Genomic DNA, 19,880 nt, shown 5'->3' with positions numbered 1-19,880 from the left:
AACATTTTTTTGAGGTGGACGCACAGGCCATGCTCAGGCCTGGCTGAACACAGAGGAGCATGGTGGGATGACCCAATAATAGCTTGAAAGCCACGGGGCTCTTCAGAGAAAACCCTGGCGGTATATAAACCCCAGCATCATCATTCAGTGTGGCCCCGGCTGGTGTCCTCTCAGCTTTTTATCCCAACAGCCTCGCAGAGAAGCTGACGGCTCATTAGATCTTTCTCACTTGTTCCTCCTGGTTCCCGGAAACTTCGCCTCTGCAGCCAGCCTCTAATCTGCGTCTACACCCGTGGCGCGAAGGCCCAGGCCGCACATACAGGAGGCGGCCCTGGTGCCGAGGGTCCCTCTCGGGGGCAGGGAGCGGGGTGCGGCCCAGGTCCCAAACCCCACCGACCAGCCCCTTTGCAGAGCTCACGGGGCAGAGAAGCATGGGGGTGACTTGGCTGGTGTCACGGAGAGGCATCTTCTGGCGTCACCTGTGAGCCAGCCTCTGTTCTGGGGCTGATGGCGGATCTGAGGGCAGAAAGCCAGGCACCAGGCCCGGTTTCCGGAAGACAGCCAAGTGCTTTCACAAGCATCTCAAGGCCTCAGGACTGGAACAAGGGTGCCCAAGGGTCCCCATTCCAGAGGGCAGGGGACCCTTAAGCACCCAGGGGCACGTGCTGGAGACTGGAGCTTTGCACCTCGGCTCCTCTCTGGGGCGGTCTTTCTGCTCAGGCCTGCTCCCCGCTCCCCGCAAAGTTCCTGTTGTAAACCCCACCCCCCCTTCCTTCACCCCCTTGCCTCTCCGACCCCATATTTTTACTCTCTGCAGGCTCAAACACAAACAGTGCATTCTGGCAAAGGCACCTCCACCTTTACCCACAAGCTCACAGGTGAAATCGGGGGAGGAGGGGCACAAGGGGGCAGGGAGGTGGGGCCGGTCCCTCCCACTTCCCCTGATTTCATGACGGCTCATCGGCTCATCGTTGCTCAGCCGCTTCTCGCCAGCAGAAATTCTACTTGGAGATACTTGTGAGACGTGAAGTTTCCTGCCCGTCGGGAAGGTGATCAAATGTTCCCCAACAGACATTTTGTCCCGCCCTCCCTCACCTCTCGGAGCACAGAGCCAACCTGGGGCTCCTCCTCCTGGCCCCGATGTGCTCTCCTGCGTCGGCACAGTGATCCCAGGGAGCCGTGCCGGTTCAGTCTCAGACTGTCTCCCACACTGGCCTCCACGCCCCCTGCTAGCACCTAGCCCAGGTCTGACCAGGCGCTCAGTAACATCGGGGTAAAGAACAAATGAATTCACGCTCCCTGAGGAGTGGAGCAGACTGCCGGTTGAGAGCTCAAGCACCCGAATTTGAATCCCAGGGCCATTACTTATTACCAGTGAGAGCCTCAGTTTCTACGTCAGTAAAATGGGGATGACAGGCACACCAACGCTTAAAGGAACAATGTGAGGGATAAGGAAGATGGGGAAGGTAAAAGCCTGAGCACCGATCAGATCGGGGGCAAAAGCAGGTAGGAAACGGGAGGGGGGGCACACAGACTTTCTTCATATTCTAGCAGCTGCCAGGTATCGCCTGGAAATGTGGAAAATATACCCACCAATGTGATGTGGTGGTTGACTAAGCACCATCAGGGCATGATTATGTCCAAAGAGGAACCTATGAACAGTGCCCCAGCGGCCGAGGGCCTGCGGGAGGCAGCGTCTGGGGGCTACAGGAGGCAGCCGCAGAAATCAAAACCACAAATCTATTAGACAATTTCCAGTGGGAAGCCGGCTCTCGATTTGTCTCGCCTCCCAACTGTCACCCTGCTGGCAGGAACTGAGGCGATCGCTCCATCAGACCCCGAATCCCTTTTGCTTTCTGCGCGGAGGCCTGCAATCCTCCCTCCTCCCCCTGCTCTCCCCTCGCGGTGCTGCCCACGAGATACCGCCCACACAGCTCTGCCCAGACTAATTCATGTGCCTTGGAAACTCCTTCTGCCAGTTTTCTCAACATTTCACGAAGCAAACAGTCCTAGCAAGACCGGGTAGGGGCAAGGGGAGGAGGGGAGAAAAATCCAATAACATCACAGAACAGCCTTAATAAAGGACATCGGCATTTCGGGGTTCCCAGTAATTTGCGCATCAGGCATCGTTTTCCAATCTGGAAGTTACATGAATGAAAGGAGGGCCCCTTCACAGCCACGCTCCCATGCAGACCCCCAGCCGTTCGGCACAGAGGCAGCCCCCAGCACAGCAAAACCAGTCACACATACAAAATTCTGAAGAAGACAATGTCAGGCACAGCTCACTGACCATCCCAGCACCCGCTGGCCATCCCCTTCCCTCAGGCAGCTTGACCAAAGAAGCTAAAAAGACTGAACCTCCTTTCCTTAGCTTCCGTTGAAGCTGGGGAGTAGCCACATGACATAACTGGGGCTAACAGAACCTCAGTGGGATTTTGTTGGGGGAGTTGTGGGAAAGTTCTTGCTTTCCAGGTAACAGAAAGAGTCACACTGCCCCCCTTCTGCTTCTCTCTGTCTTGCATGGAAATGTGATATCTGGAGCTGCAGCAGCCATCTTGCCACCAAGAGGTGATAAGGCAGGAAGGAAAAGGCTGAGAGAACCCCCAAGATGCCAACTCAGAGCCCTATCCTGGTTCAGTCCCAGCACCTTGGGCCTTTTTATATGGGAAAAATCAACTCCCATCTGTTTAAGACACCCATAGCTCAGGTTTTCAGTTACTTGCAGCTAAAAGCATTACCAGTTGATCTGAGACCTCATCCTTAATCTATATAGCATGATCTCCTTACTGATTCAACGCTATTTCTATCATGCCAGGTTTTAAGGTAGATGTCTTATCATTTGATCCTTAAAGTTTCTTTCTTTCTTTTTTTTTTTTTTTTAGTTTTTTTTTGAGAGAGAGAAAGCACACTGTTAGTGCAGAGACTGATGCAGGACTCGAACCCACGAACCGTGAGGTCATGACCTGAGCCAAAATCAAGAGTCGGATGCTTATATAAGGTACCTATATAGATGTATAGGTACATCTCCACTCAACAGTCTCAGGGCCACTCCGACTCAAAGGGTCGGGACTACGTCTCTTCCAGACTCCCTACCGCAGTCAGTAGCTCAGTCATCTGCTTTGTGTCCGGCTCAGGGTCCTGCCTAATGACACCAGCTCCTACACATTGTCATCCAATAGGCGATGAAGTGCTGCAAATTTCACCATCTGAGTATTTTTCTAACCTACCCATCTCCCCCCACTACTCCCACCTATAGCCTAAGTCATACACACCTGGACTATTGTCATAGCCTCTTAGCAGGCCTGCCTGCATCCACACTGCCCTTTCCACAGTGAATTTATAAAAACCACACATTTGACCGTGCCATTGCCTTTCTTAGAGTCCTTCCATGGTTTCCCATGGCCTCCATGATGAAGTCCAAACTCCTTAAGACCTAAAAGGACATGCCTGATCTGGCCCCTAACCCTCTCCAGCTTCTCCAGCCCTAGTTAGTCTTTCCTCCTGGCTCTCTGTTCCGGTAATACTGTCGTTCCTCCAGCTTCTCAACGTCATCAGATACATTTCTACTTTGGGGCCACCACGCATGATGTTCCCTTTGAAAGAGCTCCCCTCCAGCTTTATGGCTTTGCTTTAACCCTTACTCATCCCTCTGGAGCCCAGTGACTTTCTGTTTCAGATATTGTGCTTTTCTGTTCTAGATTTCCAGTTCTTTTTTTTTTTTTTTTAAATAGTTTCCATTTCTCTTCTGAGATTCACCATCTGTTCCCTCATTATGACCATCTTTTCCTTTAAGTCCCAGACCATTTATATAACAGATGTCTCTGGCTTTCTCTCCTAATTCCAACATCTGGGTCATCTCTGAATCTATTTCTACTGGGCTGCCCCCTCTCCACTCCCCTTTTTCTTTCTTGATTATGAGCCACACTTTCCTGATTCTTTGCAAGGCTAGTACTTTTTTTTTTTTTTTTAATTATTGTTATATGTTGGACACGCAAGTAAAAAACCAACCATATTGGGAGTCGAGATCATATGGTCTCCTCTAAAGGTGTTGAGTTTTGTTCTGAGAGTTCCTTTTGAAACTGTCAGGCTTACTTTTATTTTTTATTAAGTCGAGTCTATGCTGATTTTGTCTCTGGCTCTAGGGGGTCATCCCTACTTCTCACATATGGCCTTTTGGGGCTCTCAACTCCATACTGCTGGCTGGGCCATAACCCCAAGATCTCTGAGCACCGAGCAGCCTGCTCGTATCTCTGGTCTCCTCTCAATCTTGTTATCACCATTTTCTACTAGGCCTCATAGAGTCCCGCTTTGTGCACATGCAGCCCTCAGCAGAGGCCCTGCGGTGAACACAGGTTTCTGCTCCCCCGCACCACTCTCACACCACACCCTGGTCTCCCGATTTTCAGGGAAAACGAAGTGCTGACCTCCAAAGACAGCTTTTTCAATAAACCTGTGCAGGAGTTCAGCGAGAACCAGGTGAATCACCATGGTAACTAACAATTTCCGCTGAACAGCTGAAAACTCACAGCTGATGAGTTCAAGAATAATGTCCCTCAGTGAGATTATAACATTTTCAACTGGAGACAATGGTCAAAAAAAAAAAAAAAAAAAAAAAGAGCTAATTAGATGGCCTTCCCACAATGCCTAATACAGAGTCAGCTTGGGGTGACCTGGCTTCCCTCCCAGTAACACAGTGGAGTAGACAGGGGCTCCCACGGCCTGGGATGTTATACAAAGCAAGGTCCTCAGCTTTGTTTTTCTGTCTCTCAATATTCCTGTGTGCTTAAAAGGAGCAAGGCACTGTGTTAACAAGTTCTAATGGGTAGTTTTCCAAATCCATATGCTATTCTCCGCTACATTCCGGATTAATTATAATGGGAAAACTGCCTCATTTGAGACGTGTCTTTTGAGTGAGAAAACTGGAGGTCATATATCCATATGGCACTGGTATTGTGAGTTGGTGTACTGAAGTTCTAATTCAGCCAAGTTTTGCAGTGATCGGGGGTTATTTTTAACTCTGTGCTTTCTTTGCATATAGGAAGTACAGTATTGGGGGGGCGGGGGGGGGGGGGGGGAGCGCCTGGATGGTTCAGTGGGTTAAGCATCCGACGCTTGATTTCAGCTCAGGTCACGACCTCGGTTCGGGGGACTGAGCTCCGCATCGGGCTCTGTGCTGACAGCACGGAGCCTGCTTGGGATTCTCTCTCTCCCTCTCTCTGTCTGCCCCTCCCCTCCTCAAAATAAATAAACTTAAAAAAAAAAAGGAAGTACAGTATTGGATCTGACCCAAAGTCCGTTTTGGCCCACTACCCTGTCTCCGACAGAGCACCTCACGGGCTGCTACGGATGGATAGAACTATCCGTCTCATGATGTCTTTAACTTTTTAAAGCCTGTTTATGTCCAGTCTTAAGCTGAAAAGTATGGAGATGATCTAACTGCCACGGGAAACATCCCTGATATGCTCTAGTCACTTGTCTCTGGAGTTTCCGGGAGCGATCCCTCAATCCCATATCCCGAAACTTGGTAACCTTGGAGGGGATCTTGCACGGAGTGATTCTGGCATACCCAGAACGGGTTCTTCTGCTCAGGCTAGTGGTGATTTAATAAGCAGTCTCCCTCTTTCAATGGCTGGCTTTGCCTTGAATCCCCGACCGCATGAAAAGCCAAAAGGCACTTTAGAGACCACTTGGTCCCACCGTCTCCTTCTAATGATGAGAAAACGGAGCCTCCCGACTCACACCAGTTTATACTGTTAATCAGGGACACAAGAGTTAAAATCGGAGCTTTGGCTCCCGGCTTAGTTAATTTTCACTCCGGCTTCGCTTCCTGGAGACCATCTCCTCATGCCTTTTAGACTGTCTTCTCTGGACCCTCTGAAATGTCATTCTATCTGGAGGTTTTACTAGTACTATACCAGTGAAGATGCCTTTTTTTTTTTTTTTCCTTTCTCGCTTTACAATTGCAAATAAAGTCATATGTTTTTTGGCCTGTACGGCAACACAATGATTGAGTGTTGAAAGGTCAGCAAATAAACAGCCAACGATGACCTCCCGGGGCCATTCTGGAAGTACCCCTAAAACACTCAAATCCATCACCCTCTAAATGAGCGGTCCTGAGTCTCATGTGCCACACCTGTGGCTCTAAGAGCCCTTGCCAGAGTTCATCCTCAACAGCGAGTCCCTGTAATACCCAGAAGACCTTGGCATTGCCTCCCAACACACGCGGCACTAACTGGGGCACCTCCAGGCTGACACTCACCTTTGCATAAGCAGTTGTCTTAATAAACCACTGTCTGAGGTACTTCTGTTCCACCTTTGCTCCAGAACGCCACGAACAGCCATGCTCATCCACCTGCTCGTTGGCAAGCACCGTTTGATCCACTGGGTCCCAGTTGACCAAGGCCTGTTATAACCCATAAAACAAAATGGTAAAATCTGGTGAGCATCCTGAAGAGGGTCATCTTCAGCTTCTTACATGTGAGAAGATCCGTAAGTGCGGTATCTCTGTATCTCTGCTCTGAGGCTTGAGGGCATCTCCTTGGAGTACTGCTTGGCAAGGAAACCCCTAGCAACCTGTAACAAGGAAGAGCGTATGAGCCACCTCTTGGTGGTGGAACAGGCTCCGGAGCCTGGGAGTTGAGGCGGCAGAAGAGTAGGGAGAGCCTAAGCGTGTCTCGTCCCTCGGATGCAGCGAGATGGTGAGCGAATCGTTCTGAACACCCGAGAATCAAGCAGAGGTCTGAGAGAACAAAAACTGCCAGTCTGCGAGTAAAAAAGCGACCACCTTGTGGAAAGCACGGCGTATGGAGGGTTGATCTGGGGGAGACAAAGCTACAAGTGTGGCAGCAGGGAGGAAGCCTGGTTACGGAGGCTACTGCAAAGTATTTTAAGCAGCAGAACACAAAATTCTAACTTTCAGAAGTCCGTTACAGTGGGGGAAGTGCCTGGCTTAAAGGCGCTCGCGTAGCAAAGCGGGAGGAATGTTAGGAGTGACAGCAAGGTCTGAGGGTCCCCTGGTCACAAGAGGGATGGGTGGCACCAACATGCCATGCTGCGTCTCGGCACAGGAGTGGGGAACTGAGGCTGTTTCGGGTAGTAAGCAGGGGTTCTGGCTTTCTGCCGTTTTGACGTAAACTGAACTGCTGTGCGGTCCTGCGGCCGCTTTCCTCACACAAGCTGGCAAAAGCGTGGTGAGAGCCTCTCTCAGAGGCACAGAGCCCCACAGAGCTGACAGCACAGAGCCTGCTTACATCCTCTGTTTCCCTCTCTCTCTCTGCCCCTCCCCTGCTCTCTCTCTCTCTCAAAAATAAACATTAAAAAAAAATAACAAACATAAAGAATTGATAATAATAGCGGAGGGATTTAACATCCCACTTACAGCATGGACAGATCATCGAAGCGGAAAATCAATAAGGAAACGATGGCTTTGAATGACACACTGAACCAAATGGACTTAGATATATTCAGAACATTTCATCCTGAAGCAGCAGAATAAACATTCTTTTTTTTCTAAATGCTTATTTATTTATTTTGAGGGGGGGAGGGGCAGAAAGAGAGAGAGGAAGAGAATCCCAAGCAGGCTCCGCACTGTTAGCACAGAGCTCAATGCAGGGCTCGATCCCATAGATGGTAAGATCATGACCTGAGCCAAAATCAAGAGTTGGGCACTCAACTGACTGAGCCACCCAGGCACCCCGTGAAAACACATTCTTTTTGAGCACACATGGAACATTCTCCAGAACAGACCACATACTGGGTCACAAATTAAACCCTCAACAGGTACAAAAAAGATCAAGATTATACCATGCATGTTTTCAGATCATATTGCTATGAAACTTGAAGTCAACCACAAGAAAAAATTTGAAAAGTTCTCAAATACATGGAAGTTAAAGAACATCCTACTGAAGAATAAATGGGTTAACCAAGAAATTAAAGAAGAAATAAAAAAATACATGGAAGCAAATGAAAATGAAAACACGGCAGTCCAAACCCTTTGGGATGCAGCAAAGGCAGTCCTAAGAGGGAAGTATATTGCAATTCAGGTACATCTCAAGAAGTAAGAAAGGCCCCAAATAACCTAACCTTACACCTAAAGGAGCTAGAAAAGGAACAAATAAAGCAAATAAAGCCCAAAGCCAGAAGAAGGGAAATAATAAAGATTAGAGCAGAAACAAATGATACTGAAACAACAACAACAACAAAAAACAGTAGAACAGATCAATGAAACTAAGAGCTGGTTCTTTCAATTAACAAACTGATGAACCTCTAGTCAGACTTCTCAAAAAGAGAAAGGACCCAAATAGACAAAATCATGAATGAAAGAGGAGACATCACAACCAACACCACAGAAATACAAACAACTGTAAGAGAATACTATGAAAAATTATATGCCAACAAACTGGGCAATCTGGAAGAAACAGACAAATTGCTAGAAAGTCACAAACTACCATAACTGAAACAGGAAGAAATAAAAAATTTGAACAGACCCATAACCATCAAAGAAACTGAATCAGTAATCACAAATCTCCCAACAAACAAGAGACCTGGGCCAGATGGCTTCCCAGGGGAATTCTACCAGACATTTAAAGAAGAGTTAATACCTATTTTTCTCAAATAGCAGGAAAACTTCCAAACTCATTCTACAAAGCCTTGATTCCAAAACCAAAGACCCCACAAAAAAGGAGAATTACAGGTCAATATCCCTGAGGAATGTGGTTGTAAAAATTCTCAATAAAATACTAGCAAATCGAATTCAACAGTACATTAAAAGAATTATTCACCATGATCAAGTGGGATTTATTCCTGGGCTGTAGGGCTTATTCAATATTCACAAATCAATCAACGTGATACACCACATTAATAAAACAAAAGACAAGAACCATACGATCCCGTCAATAGATGCAGAAAGAGCATTTGACAAAATACAGCATCCATTCTTTCTTTCTTTTTTTTTAATTTTTTTAATGTTTACTTATTTTTGAGAGACAGAGATAGGGCATGAGTGGGAGGGTGGGACAGAGAGAGAGGGAGACACAGAATCCAAAGTGGGCTCTAGGCTCTGAGTTGTCAGCACAGAGTCCGACGTGGGGCTTGAACCCACGAACTATGAGATCATAACCTGAGCTAAAGTCAGATGCTTAACCAACTGAGTCACCCAGGTGCCCCATACAACATCCATTCTCGATTAAAACCTCAACAAAGTAGGGATAGATGGAACACACCTCAACATGATAAAGGCCATATAAGAAAGACTCATAGCTAATATCATCCTCAATGGGAAAAACTGAGAGCCTTTCCCCTACAGTTAGGACCGGGACCAAGGATGTCCACTCTCACCATTACTATTTAACATAGTACTGAAAATCTTAGCCTCAGCAATCAGACAACAAAAAGAAATAAAAGGCATCCAAATCGGAAAAGAAGAAGTCAAACTCTCACTATTTGCAGACAACATGATACTCCGTGTAGAAAACCCAGAGGACTCCACCAAAACACTGCTAGAACTAATACATGAATTCAGCAAAGTTGCAGGATATAAAATCAATGTGCAGAAATCGGTTGCATTTCTATATACCAATAACGAAGCAGCAGAAAAAGAAATCAAGGAATCCATCCATTTGTAATTGCACCAAAAACGGTAAGATACCCAGGAATAAACCTAACCAAAGAAGTAAAAGATGTGTACTCTGAAAACTATAGAACCCTTATGAAAGAAATTAAAGAGGATACAAAGAAACGGAAAAGCATTCCATGCTCATGGACTAGAAGAACAAGCATTGTCAAAATTATTACTACCCAAAGCAATCTACGTATTTAATGCGATCCCTATCAAAATACCACCAGACTTTTTCACAGAGCTAGAACAAACAATCCTAAAATTTGTACGGAACCACAAAAGACCCTGAATAGCCAAAGCAATCCTGAAAAAGAAAAACAAAACTGGAGGCATCATGATTCCAGATTCCAAGCTATATTACAAAGTTGCAGTCATAAAGACAGTATGGTACTGGCATAAAAACAGACACATAGATCAACGGAACAGAAGAGAAAACCCAGAAATGGACCCACAACTATATGGCCAACTAATCTTTGACAAAGCAGGAAAGACTATCCAATGGAAAAAAAGACAGTCGCTTCAACAAATGGTGTTGGAAAAACTGGACAGCGACATACAGAAGAATGAAACCGGGCCACTTTCTTATACCATACACAAAAATAAACTCAAAATGGATGACAGACTTAAATGTGAGACAGGAAACCATCAAAATCCTAGAGGAAAAAGCAGGCAAAAACCTCTTTGACCTCAGCCACAGCAACTTCTTACTAGACACGTTGCTGAAGGCAATGGAAACAAAAGCAAACATGAACTCTTGGGACTTCATTAAGATAAAAAACGTCTGCACAGCAAAGGAAACAATCAACAAAACTAAAAGGCAGCCTACGGGATGGGAGAAGATATTTGCGAACAACATGATACAGGGTGAGTATCCAAAATCTATGAAGAAGTTATCAAACTCAACACGCAAAAAACAAATAACCCAGTTTAAGAAATGGGCAGAAGACATGAATAGACACTCTGCCAAAGAAGACATCCAGATGGCCAACAGACACATGAAAAGATGCTCAACATCACTCACCATCAGGGAAATACAAATTGAAACCACAGTGAGATGCCACCTCACACTTATCAGAATAGCCAAAATTAACAACACAAGAAACAACAGGTGTTGGTGAGGATGAGGAGAAAAGGGAACCCTCCTGCACTATTGGTGGGAATGCAAACTGGTGCAGCCACTCTGGAGAACAGTATGGAGGTTCCTCAAGAAACTGAAAATAGAACTAGCCTATGACCCAGCAGTTGCACTATTAGGTGTTTACCCAAAGGATACAAAAATACTGATACAAAAGGGTACATGCACCCCAATATTTATAGCAGCATTGTCAACAATAGCCAAACTATGGAGAGAGTCCAAATGTCCATCAACTGATGAATGGATCAAGAAGATGTGGTATATAATAATGTGGTATATAATGGCATATTACTCAGCTATCAAAAAAGAATGAAATTTTGCCACCTGCAGTGATGTAGATGAAGCCAGAATGTATTATGCTAAGTGAAATAAGTCAGTCACAGAAATACAAATACCGTATGATTTCACTCGTGCAGAATTTAAGAAACAAAACAGATGAATATATGGGAAGGGAAAAGGAAGAGGAAAGAGGGAAACAAACCCCAAGAGACTCTTAACAACAGAGAACAAACTGAGGGTTGATGGAAGAAGGTGGGTGGGAGACGGGCTACATGGGTGATGGGTATTAAGGAGGATACTTGTGATGAGCACTGGGTGTTGTATGTAGGTGATGAATCACGGAATTCCACTCCTGAAACCAAAACTGCACTGTATGTTAACTAAAATTGAAATTTAAAAACAGTATCCTTTTTATTATTTTATTGTCCTTTAATGTTTATTTTTGAGAGAGAAAGAGACTGTGAGTGGGGGAGGGGCAGAGAGAGAGAGGGGGACACAGAATCCGAAGCAGGCTCCAGGCTCTGAGCTGTCAGCACAGGACCTAACGTGGGGCTCGAACCCACGAACCGTGAGATCATGACCTGAGCCGAAGTCAGACGCTTAACCGACTGAGCCACCCAGGTGCCCCCCAAAATATATCTTTAAAAAAAAAACAAAAAACAGGTTTGGGAGGAAGCCTGTGAGCATCTGTCTAATCAAGTTTGGTATCTTCTTGTGCCAAAAGATGAACCTATGTGATTGGAAATTTTAAGAAACACAGGAAAAGAAAAAAACATGGTACCTGGAACTTCGTAGAATCAGGTTGTTTTAGGGGAAACAAATATGTTTATTTGAATAGAAACAGCTAACGTTTACTGACTGATTGCCATATGCTAGATGCTGTGCTTAAGGGCCAAACTAAGGTTGGCTCTTCCAATCCTGCACAACCACATTTGGAGGTAAGAATATTATCTTTATTATTTTTACTCGCAGCAAGAATTACTATCCAATGTCACTCACTGGGCGAGAGACCTTTGTGGTGTTAGTAGAAAACCTGCCCCTCATGAAGCACACTATCTACACTTGGGAGTTCATAGACCAGCCAGTGGAGGTAAGAATATTATTTCCCCCAGATTGCAGAGGAGGAAATTGAGGAACAGAGAGATTAAATAACTTGCCTGAGGTCACACAGTCAGTGACAGAGAAAGGGCAGGAACTCAGGTCTCTCAAAACCGTAAAACTTTTTTGCAACTTTTAAAAACTCCTGTTTACGTTCAAGTAGGACATACAGAGAGCAGTGTGGACAAATCTGAAGCGTACAACTCAACAAATTGTTACCACCACTCATTATCAAGATAAAGAACATTCCCAGCATCCCAGAAGATTCCGTGGTGCCTTCTCCCAAGTCAGTATCTGCCCCCGAAAGGTAACAATATTCCAAGATCTATGCCCATACACGTGTCTGGCTCACTCTGAAGCTGCAGTCTTAGCCACTATGAGCCTTCTCTCCAGACTTCTAATTAGTTCCTATCGTCATTTACAATAAATCCCTCTGCCGTCAAAGTTCACTCCTTTATGACATTAAGGTAAACCATAATACAAAGAAGGCAATGAATACGGGGAGATGTGTCTGGGCACTGAAATACCCTGACTTGATACACATTGTTTTCAAAAAACTTTTTATTTTTAATTTTTTTAATGTTTATTTATCTTAGAGAGAGAGAGAGAGAGCATGAGCAAGGGAGGGGCAGACAGAGAGGGAGACACAGAATCCAAAGCAGGCTCCAGGCTCTGAGCTGTCAGCACAGAGCTGGACGCAGGGCTCGAACTCAGGAACCGTGAGATCATGACCTGAGCCGAAGTCGGCCGCTTAACTGACTGGGCCACCCGGGGGGGGGGGCCCTCAAAAATTTCTGAAAGAAATAAAATTTTACTAAGCAATTCTAAGACGAGATGATGCTGAGCATTGTCCGTTTCCCCCTCCAAATCCTCTTTCCACCGTGGTCTGCACCCCCAGAAAGTTGACCTCTGCGGCGGCATTAACTTGGACCCTTGCCCTCCAGCTGTGCTCAACCAGTGGGAGGTGCCCCCGGGCGACTTCGCAGTCAGGCCTCCTCTAATGGACCAAAGGCCACACCCTCTATCACAGAGGCCTCTGCTACTGTTCTTCCAGTCCTAGTGTCGGCCCCCTCAGCCTGGGGTGGCAAAGGCTTCCCTCTGGTGCCCATGTCAGGTGTTTGATCACCCCTTGCTGGTTCCCCTAAACTCTACACAAAAACAGTCTCTTTATTACATTTTCTTCAATAACTGCTTTCCGGTGTATTCCCTACTTCCCACCATGACCGTGACTGATCCAGAGATATGTCTAAAAATTAGGAGTGGAGGACAGACTAACCCATCTGTGGGCTGTGCTTTTACAACTGAAACGTAGGGCGTCCGGTTGAAAAGCTTAAGCCTGCAAAGCGTGGAGGCGGAATGGGAAAGATCTGTACGGAATGATTTGTCCCTCTCATTTCAGGGTCCGGAAAAATCTTGAAGCCATAAATATAGAAAGACAAAATAGAGGACAAAACTGCCTTAGACCTAAAAACTTTAGGCTGATAAAGTAAGGATGAGCATCATAGCTATTATTTCCTGTATTAGGGGCTAGAGAGAAGGGTACCACTTAAATAAAAGACAAAAAAAAAAAAAAAAAGACCAAGTATTGTTTAGGAACATAGACAAGTCTTTCATGAACCGCCCCCAACCCGCAAAAGATGCACAGCTAAAACTGTACAGAGAACAAAGGAAAAAAGCCCGGGGCACCTGGGTGGCTCAGTCAGTTAAGCATCTGACTCTAGGTTTCTGTTCAGGTCATGATCTCATGGTTCATGAGTTCAAGCCCCGCATCGGGCTCTGTGCTGACAGTGCAGAGCCTGCTGGGGATTCTCTCTCTCCTCTCTCTCTGCCCCTCCCCTGCTCCCTCTCACTCTCTCTCAAAATAAATAAACTTAATTTTTTTTTTTTACTTAAAAAACAGAAAAAAGAAAAAAAGCCCTTCATGCAGCACTTCTGCCTCCGGCCCCCAGCAAACCTCCAAGGAGACAGGAGAAGCAAACAGTACCACAGACTGCAAAAACAAACAGGACTTTATTTTCTTATCAACATTTCCCACATGGCCTGGCATCTCTCAGGCTCTAGGTTACAAAATGCAACGAGGGAGATGTGCTCCTAAGAGGCTTACACATTATCGTAAAACCCTGGTGTTGAATGAAAGACAAATACAGACAAAACACAAAACCAATATTCCCCCCAGTGAAAGTCTTGGGGGGAGAGCAGAAGCACCAAAGGAAATAAGATCTGAAATCGAAGAGGCATCAGCTGGGAGAACCCATTCGCATTTCTTCCCAGGACCACAAGCCAGCCCACCCACAGACCTGCAGGGCTCAGGCTCAGCCTATCCACAGGTGGTCGGCCCAGGGGTGGGCCACATGCAGGGCCGCCGGGGTCCTGGATGCACAGAACGTGCAGCCTTGTGAAGCCCCCAGGAACTACTTCCCAAATCCCTTTTATCGGGCCTCCATTCTTTTTTTTTTTTTTTTAATGTTTATTATTATTTTTTTAATTTTTAAAAATCTTTATTTATTTTTGAGAGAAAGACAGAGTGCAAGCAGGGGAGGAACAGAGAAAAAGGGAGACACAAAATCCAAAGCAGGCTCCAGACTCAGCTGTCAGCACAGAGCCTGATGCGGGGCTCGAACCCACAAACCGTGAGATCACGGCCTGAGCTGAGGTCGGAGGCGTCAACCACTGAGCCACCCAGGGGCCCTAGTGTTTATTTATTTTTGAGAGAGAGGAGGAGAGAGATAGAGTGTGAGCAGGGTGGGGGACGGGCAGAGAGAGAGAGGGAGAGACACAGAACTCCAAGTGGGCTCCAGGCTCCGTGCTGTCAGCACAGAGCCCGACGAGGGGCTCGGAATCATGAACCGTGAGATCGTGACCTGGGCCGAAGTTAAGATGCTTAGCTGACTGAGCCACCCGGATGCCCCTTGGGTCTCCACTCTTATAAACTGTCTCTATCATACAGCTTCCCTTGAAACCAGAATCTTCTCTTATCCGGCATTCCTGATTTTCATATCTTGAACATTTACTTGATGGACATCCGGGTTTGTAAGCAAGCACAGTCTGGCTACAATTACTATTGTTTCTGGACAACCTCCTTGACTATAGCCATTTCCTTCCCTTTTCCGGTTGGCCCTTCTGCTTGCTATCACCCCCTAAAAGTCAATTCTGTGTTCCTTTATAGTTAACTGGCCTTATTTGTAAAATACAGCCTGTACTTGTACTTTGAAATCAACCTTAAATCAATAAGTAATTAAATCAATACATGAAATCCTTAACACATCTGCAAACATGCTGAACTCTAACAGATCTTGCTCGCTGCTTCCCTCACTTAAATTATCTTGCAATGTCACAGAAGGAACCGTTCCAGATCAGAGAATTTCCCCAGTTGATCAAGTTGTTTGAGTGATCTGTGGGAAGCTTTCAGAAGGTCTTGTAGAAATGCACAACGTGGGGCACCTGGGTGGCTCAGGTCATGATCTGGCGGTTTCCTGAGTTTGAGCCCCACATCGGGCTCTGCATTGGCAGTGTGGAGCCTGCTTGGGATTCTCTCTCTCTCTCCCTCTCTCTGCTCCTCCCCAACCTGTGCTGTCTCTGTCTCTCTCAAAATAAACAAACTTAAAGACAATTTCTTTAAAACGCATACCATGACCCAATCATAAACATCAATCGGCCATGTTCACAAGGATCGATTCTGGGCAATAACGGTGGGTGTCCCATCATTTTTGCCTCCTCCCACCTCCCCTTCTTGGCCTGTGGGTTCCCAGAGGTGTGGGCAACTACGGGCTCCGTTGGAGATTCTTGGGGCAATTTCTCCTCGAATTCTCATGTATCACTTCTCCTCTCTGTGGCACGGCAGCTGCGTGGTACCTGCCGCCCCAATGTGCCTCCTGTTCCAAACCTCCTGCTTTCTAATCTCCTCCTTCCGTTTACTAGGATGCTCCTTCCCTTTGCCCCTCCTGGGTCTTACCCTTCACAAAGGGTGCCAGTCCCTTCTAGATCACATCCTCCATTAGCACCCTTCCGTCTCCTGACCCACACATCACTCCTCGGGCCCTTGGCTACTCTCCACCATTTCCCTTGCTTCTTTGTCCTCGGGCTCTGCTTTTACACTACCAAAAACCTTTCCTGAGTGTGCTCTCAGGCAGCTTCAGGCTCCAGAAGGATGTTTTAGGGTATTGATTTTCTAAGGTCCATTAGCTTTTTTCCTGACAAAACGATGTGTAATTAAGGAACACCACCTAGATCGCATGAAAAGGTTGAACTCTCAAAATCCATCTGGCTCCATTCCATCCAGGATGGGCCTGGGCTTGGACAGAGTCCGGAGAGGACGGTTTCTAAGGCTACCGGTTATTTACCGTCACCACCTTCCAAAGCCACGAGGGGGCAGAGCGGGACAGGCTGCCTGTTGGTACAGTGTTTCCTTCAGTAGCTCCCCCAACACGAGGCCACACGGCAAACCCAGCGCGGGTGGGTGCATCAGCACTGTCACCAGCCGCCTCCGAAATCATGGCGGAGGCCAAAGACAAACCCACAGATTAGGTGGCCTCCATAATTCCCCAGAATGCCCAAGCATAATACAGCACCCTCCCCGCTAATTGCATCCACCACATTTTTTTTTTTTAAACCAGAGAGGTGAAACTCATGTTCTGCCAAGTGGAGGTCTTTATATTCATATTTTTGGCTGAAAATATTTTTGTTTGGCAAGAGCAAGAAGAGATTCCTTTTGCAAAGGAAATGAGCATTTTGATGGATGGGGTTAGTCAAGAACAAAAGACTGCAACACTCCCGTTATGTTTAGTAATGCTCTGCTGAAACGCTTTCCCTAAATCTAAGTTCGTTTGTGCAGCTTCTAAGCAGAACTGTCTTTAAGGGTTAAGGCTATTTCCTATTTCAAAAAAAGTTACAACAATGCCATTAGAGGAAAGGTATTAATATGCGGGTTGTTTTTGGCTAAATATGCTTTACAGAGTATGCTATGTGCAGGCTTTCTAAAGTCAATTAGCTTTCTGATGTTAATTTCAAAAGCTTATATTTTGAAATAAACCCTAGGAATGGAACGCCAACGGACACCAAGATGTTTTAGGTGTTAAAGCCAATTTGAAAATAGCTTTCCAATAAAAGGAGACCCATGGAATAATACCCTGGATTGGGGCTAACACTGATCTTCAAACAATACAGCAAGTGTGCGTTTTTTGTATTCTATTTATGATTTTTTTTAAGATCATGACAATTTAGTGGACACAAAAAAATTAATACACCAAAAGCCTTTCAGTCCACAACCAGCAACAAAAACACTGTCTTTCTAAAATGAATAAACATTAAACAACTTTTCTTAAGTCTTTACTTTAAAAGAAATTAAATTGACCCAGGAGAGTCCACAGTGGTTGAACATCAGGATGGCCCAGTTGCACAAAATTCTCAGTCAATTCATCCCAAATGTTAATGGGGACTCAACACTTTCTCCGAAAAAGTACAACCTATTCAACAACATAGTATTTTAAAATAATCAACATTTGAATATTCTTAACTTAAAGATGGGAGCAGGGGTGGGGGGTTCTTACTTTGTACAATGGTTCTCCAAGTGTGACCTCTGGGGGTCCCCGTGGCCCTTTGCCAGGGATCTGCAGATCAAAACTCTTTTCGCTACAATAGTAAGACACTGTTTGCCTTTCTCCTTGTGTTCACATCTGCAACAATGGTGCAAGCGTGATGGTGGCTGAGACCTTCGGCCCTCAGCATGAATCAAGGTGGTGGCACCAGACTCTACCAGCAGTCACTGGGTCCTTTCCTACTGTGCACTCAGCAGAATGGGGGGAAAGTCGGTTTCACTAATACTGTGCTTGACAAAGCCATAAAATGTATTCACATTCTTTTTGTTTTTAATTTTTAAATGTTTATTTTTGAGATGGAGACAGAGCATGAGCAGGGGAGCGGCAGAGAGAGAGGGAGACGCAGAATCCGAGCAGGCTCCCGGCTCTGAGCTGTCAGCACAGAGTCCGACGCGGGGCTCAAACTCATGAACTGTGAGATCATGACCTGAGCCGAGGTCGGACGCCCAACCGCCTGAGCCACCCAGGTGCCCCCCTGTATTCACATTCTTAAATTTTAACACTTGGACACACGTCCTCTTGGTATTTTCAGCGACGCAATGGGACGCAGGCATAAGAAGTGCGGCCACACAAAGGGACAGTTGTCTCGGGGAAAAAGCACAGCCACAACTGTCTGAGTGGTGAACAGGAAGGAGTAGCCAGTTTTTTCCATAACTTGTGTTTCCATGTGAAAGAATGACTAACGATAAACTATGGTTATTGACACGTGGGAGTCTGACAAACGTTTTCTCAAAATTAAACAAAGCAAGCCTGTTGCTCCAAGGAAAACCACGGATGGTTTCTGCTGCCAATGATAAAATCTGAACTATGAAGTGAAAATCAGGATTTTAGAAAACTTGTATCCGGCCACCATGAACTTCCCCACAGCTTCCTACCACTTAAAAACTCTTCTGATGATATTCCCGGGGTGAAATATGTCAACATTTGGAAGATCTACGTCACTCACTACACCTACCGGTGTTTTCCAAGTGGCCAATGTGTGATGTTACAAGAGTATGTGTGGGTAAAAAAAAAAAAATCCACCCAGCGTGCAGGACAGACGGATGCATCACAATGGAAGGGTACAAAAGTTCCCTGATGTTTCAGATTTAACACCGCAACCCACCTTTAAGAAACCAATGCTTGTTGAGTTTGGGCGGAGTATCAAAAAAGAACATTCGTAACGATCTTAAATGGGTATTAAAATATTCCCCCGCTTTGAGCAGCTTCCACTCAGTTCTTCTGGTGTTTACCATCGTAACCTTAATAAAACTACACTTCAGTTTCGACAGATTATCTTCAGACGGTTCTATCGACCCATGAAACGAGATACTCCGCATGGTCATTCAGCCCTCCTCACACCCCCATCCCCTCTTCTCATTCTTGGGTCTTTGCTACCTTGACCTTTCATAGCTACCTTTCTAACTATAAGAAAACGGACGTACAGCTCTAGTTCCTGATCTATGCCTCCTTGTTATGAACCATAAAGGGACCACCTCACGCTGGCTTCTACTTCTCTTCCCCAGTTTCACCTCCTGATTTTGGTCAGCCATACGATGTTGATGTCGAGGTTTACGGCATTTTGGTTTTATTCTGAACTTCACCACGAGGCTTCTGCGTTGGTCTCCCTACCGACCCTAAAAACTGTTCAACTTCAAACAGAACATTTTCGTAAGTTCTGTTCACCTCAAGACCCAGCTGTGTGATGTGACCGCAGAAAAGCAAATGTGATTCTATGTCATGAAATCTCTCTGGTCAGAGGAGAAGGACTCCAGCGTAAAGGGACAGTGGATTTTCTACTTGTTACTTCTGAATTGGCTAGACCGGTGCAGCTGGTAGGTCATTCTGTTTCGATGGAAATGTCCCGTGTCTGTGCTGTCCAATACTAGCTTACTAGCGCACGAACGTGGCTGGTGACTGAGGACTGTTATTAATATTATTCCATCTGAATTACTTTAAATATCAACAACCACACGCTGCTAGCGACTACTATACTGGAGAGTATAGCACCCGGCCACGCAATGGCGGTCTTTCCCTCTCTCTCACCATCTGAGGCTTATCCACCATTACCCCTGCAGTAAAAGCCCCTCCGTTTCTTGGGAGACCACGATGTGCAGGCACTATGATAGCTGTTCTTTAAACAGCACCTCTGGGGGTGCCTGGGTGGCTCAGTCGGTTA

The 19,880-nt window shown here is 45.9% G+C and overlaps 1 protein-coding gene across 1 annotated transcript in view; it reads right to left on the bottom strand.

Moving 5' to 3' along the window:
• The window catches only part of LARS2 (leucyl-tRNA synthetase 2, mitochondrial), a 168,846-nt gene that overhangs the window by 87,088 nt on the left and 61,878 nt on the right, over positions 1–19,880 (bottom strand). The window contains exon 7 of the mRNA XM_049642506.1: positions 6,260–6,403. Within this exon, the coding sequence (XP_049498463.1) occupies positions 6,260–6,403 (144 nt within the window). The remainder of the gene's footprint in view (positions 1–6,259; positions 6,404–19,880) is intronic.

Source organism: Panthera uncia, chromosome A2, assembly GCF_023721935.1.
Source record: "Panthera uncia isolate 11264 chromosome A2, Puncia_PCG_1.0, whole genome shotgun sequence".
Taxonomy (NCBI): Eukaryota; Metazoa; Chordata; class Mammalia; order Carnivora; family Felidae; genus Panthera; species Panthera uncia.
This window is presented reverse-complemented; position numbering and strand designations above follow the sequence as displayed.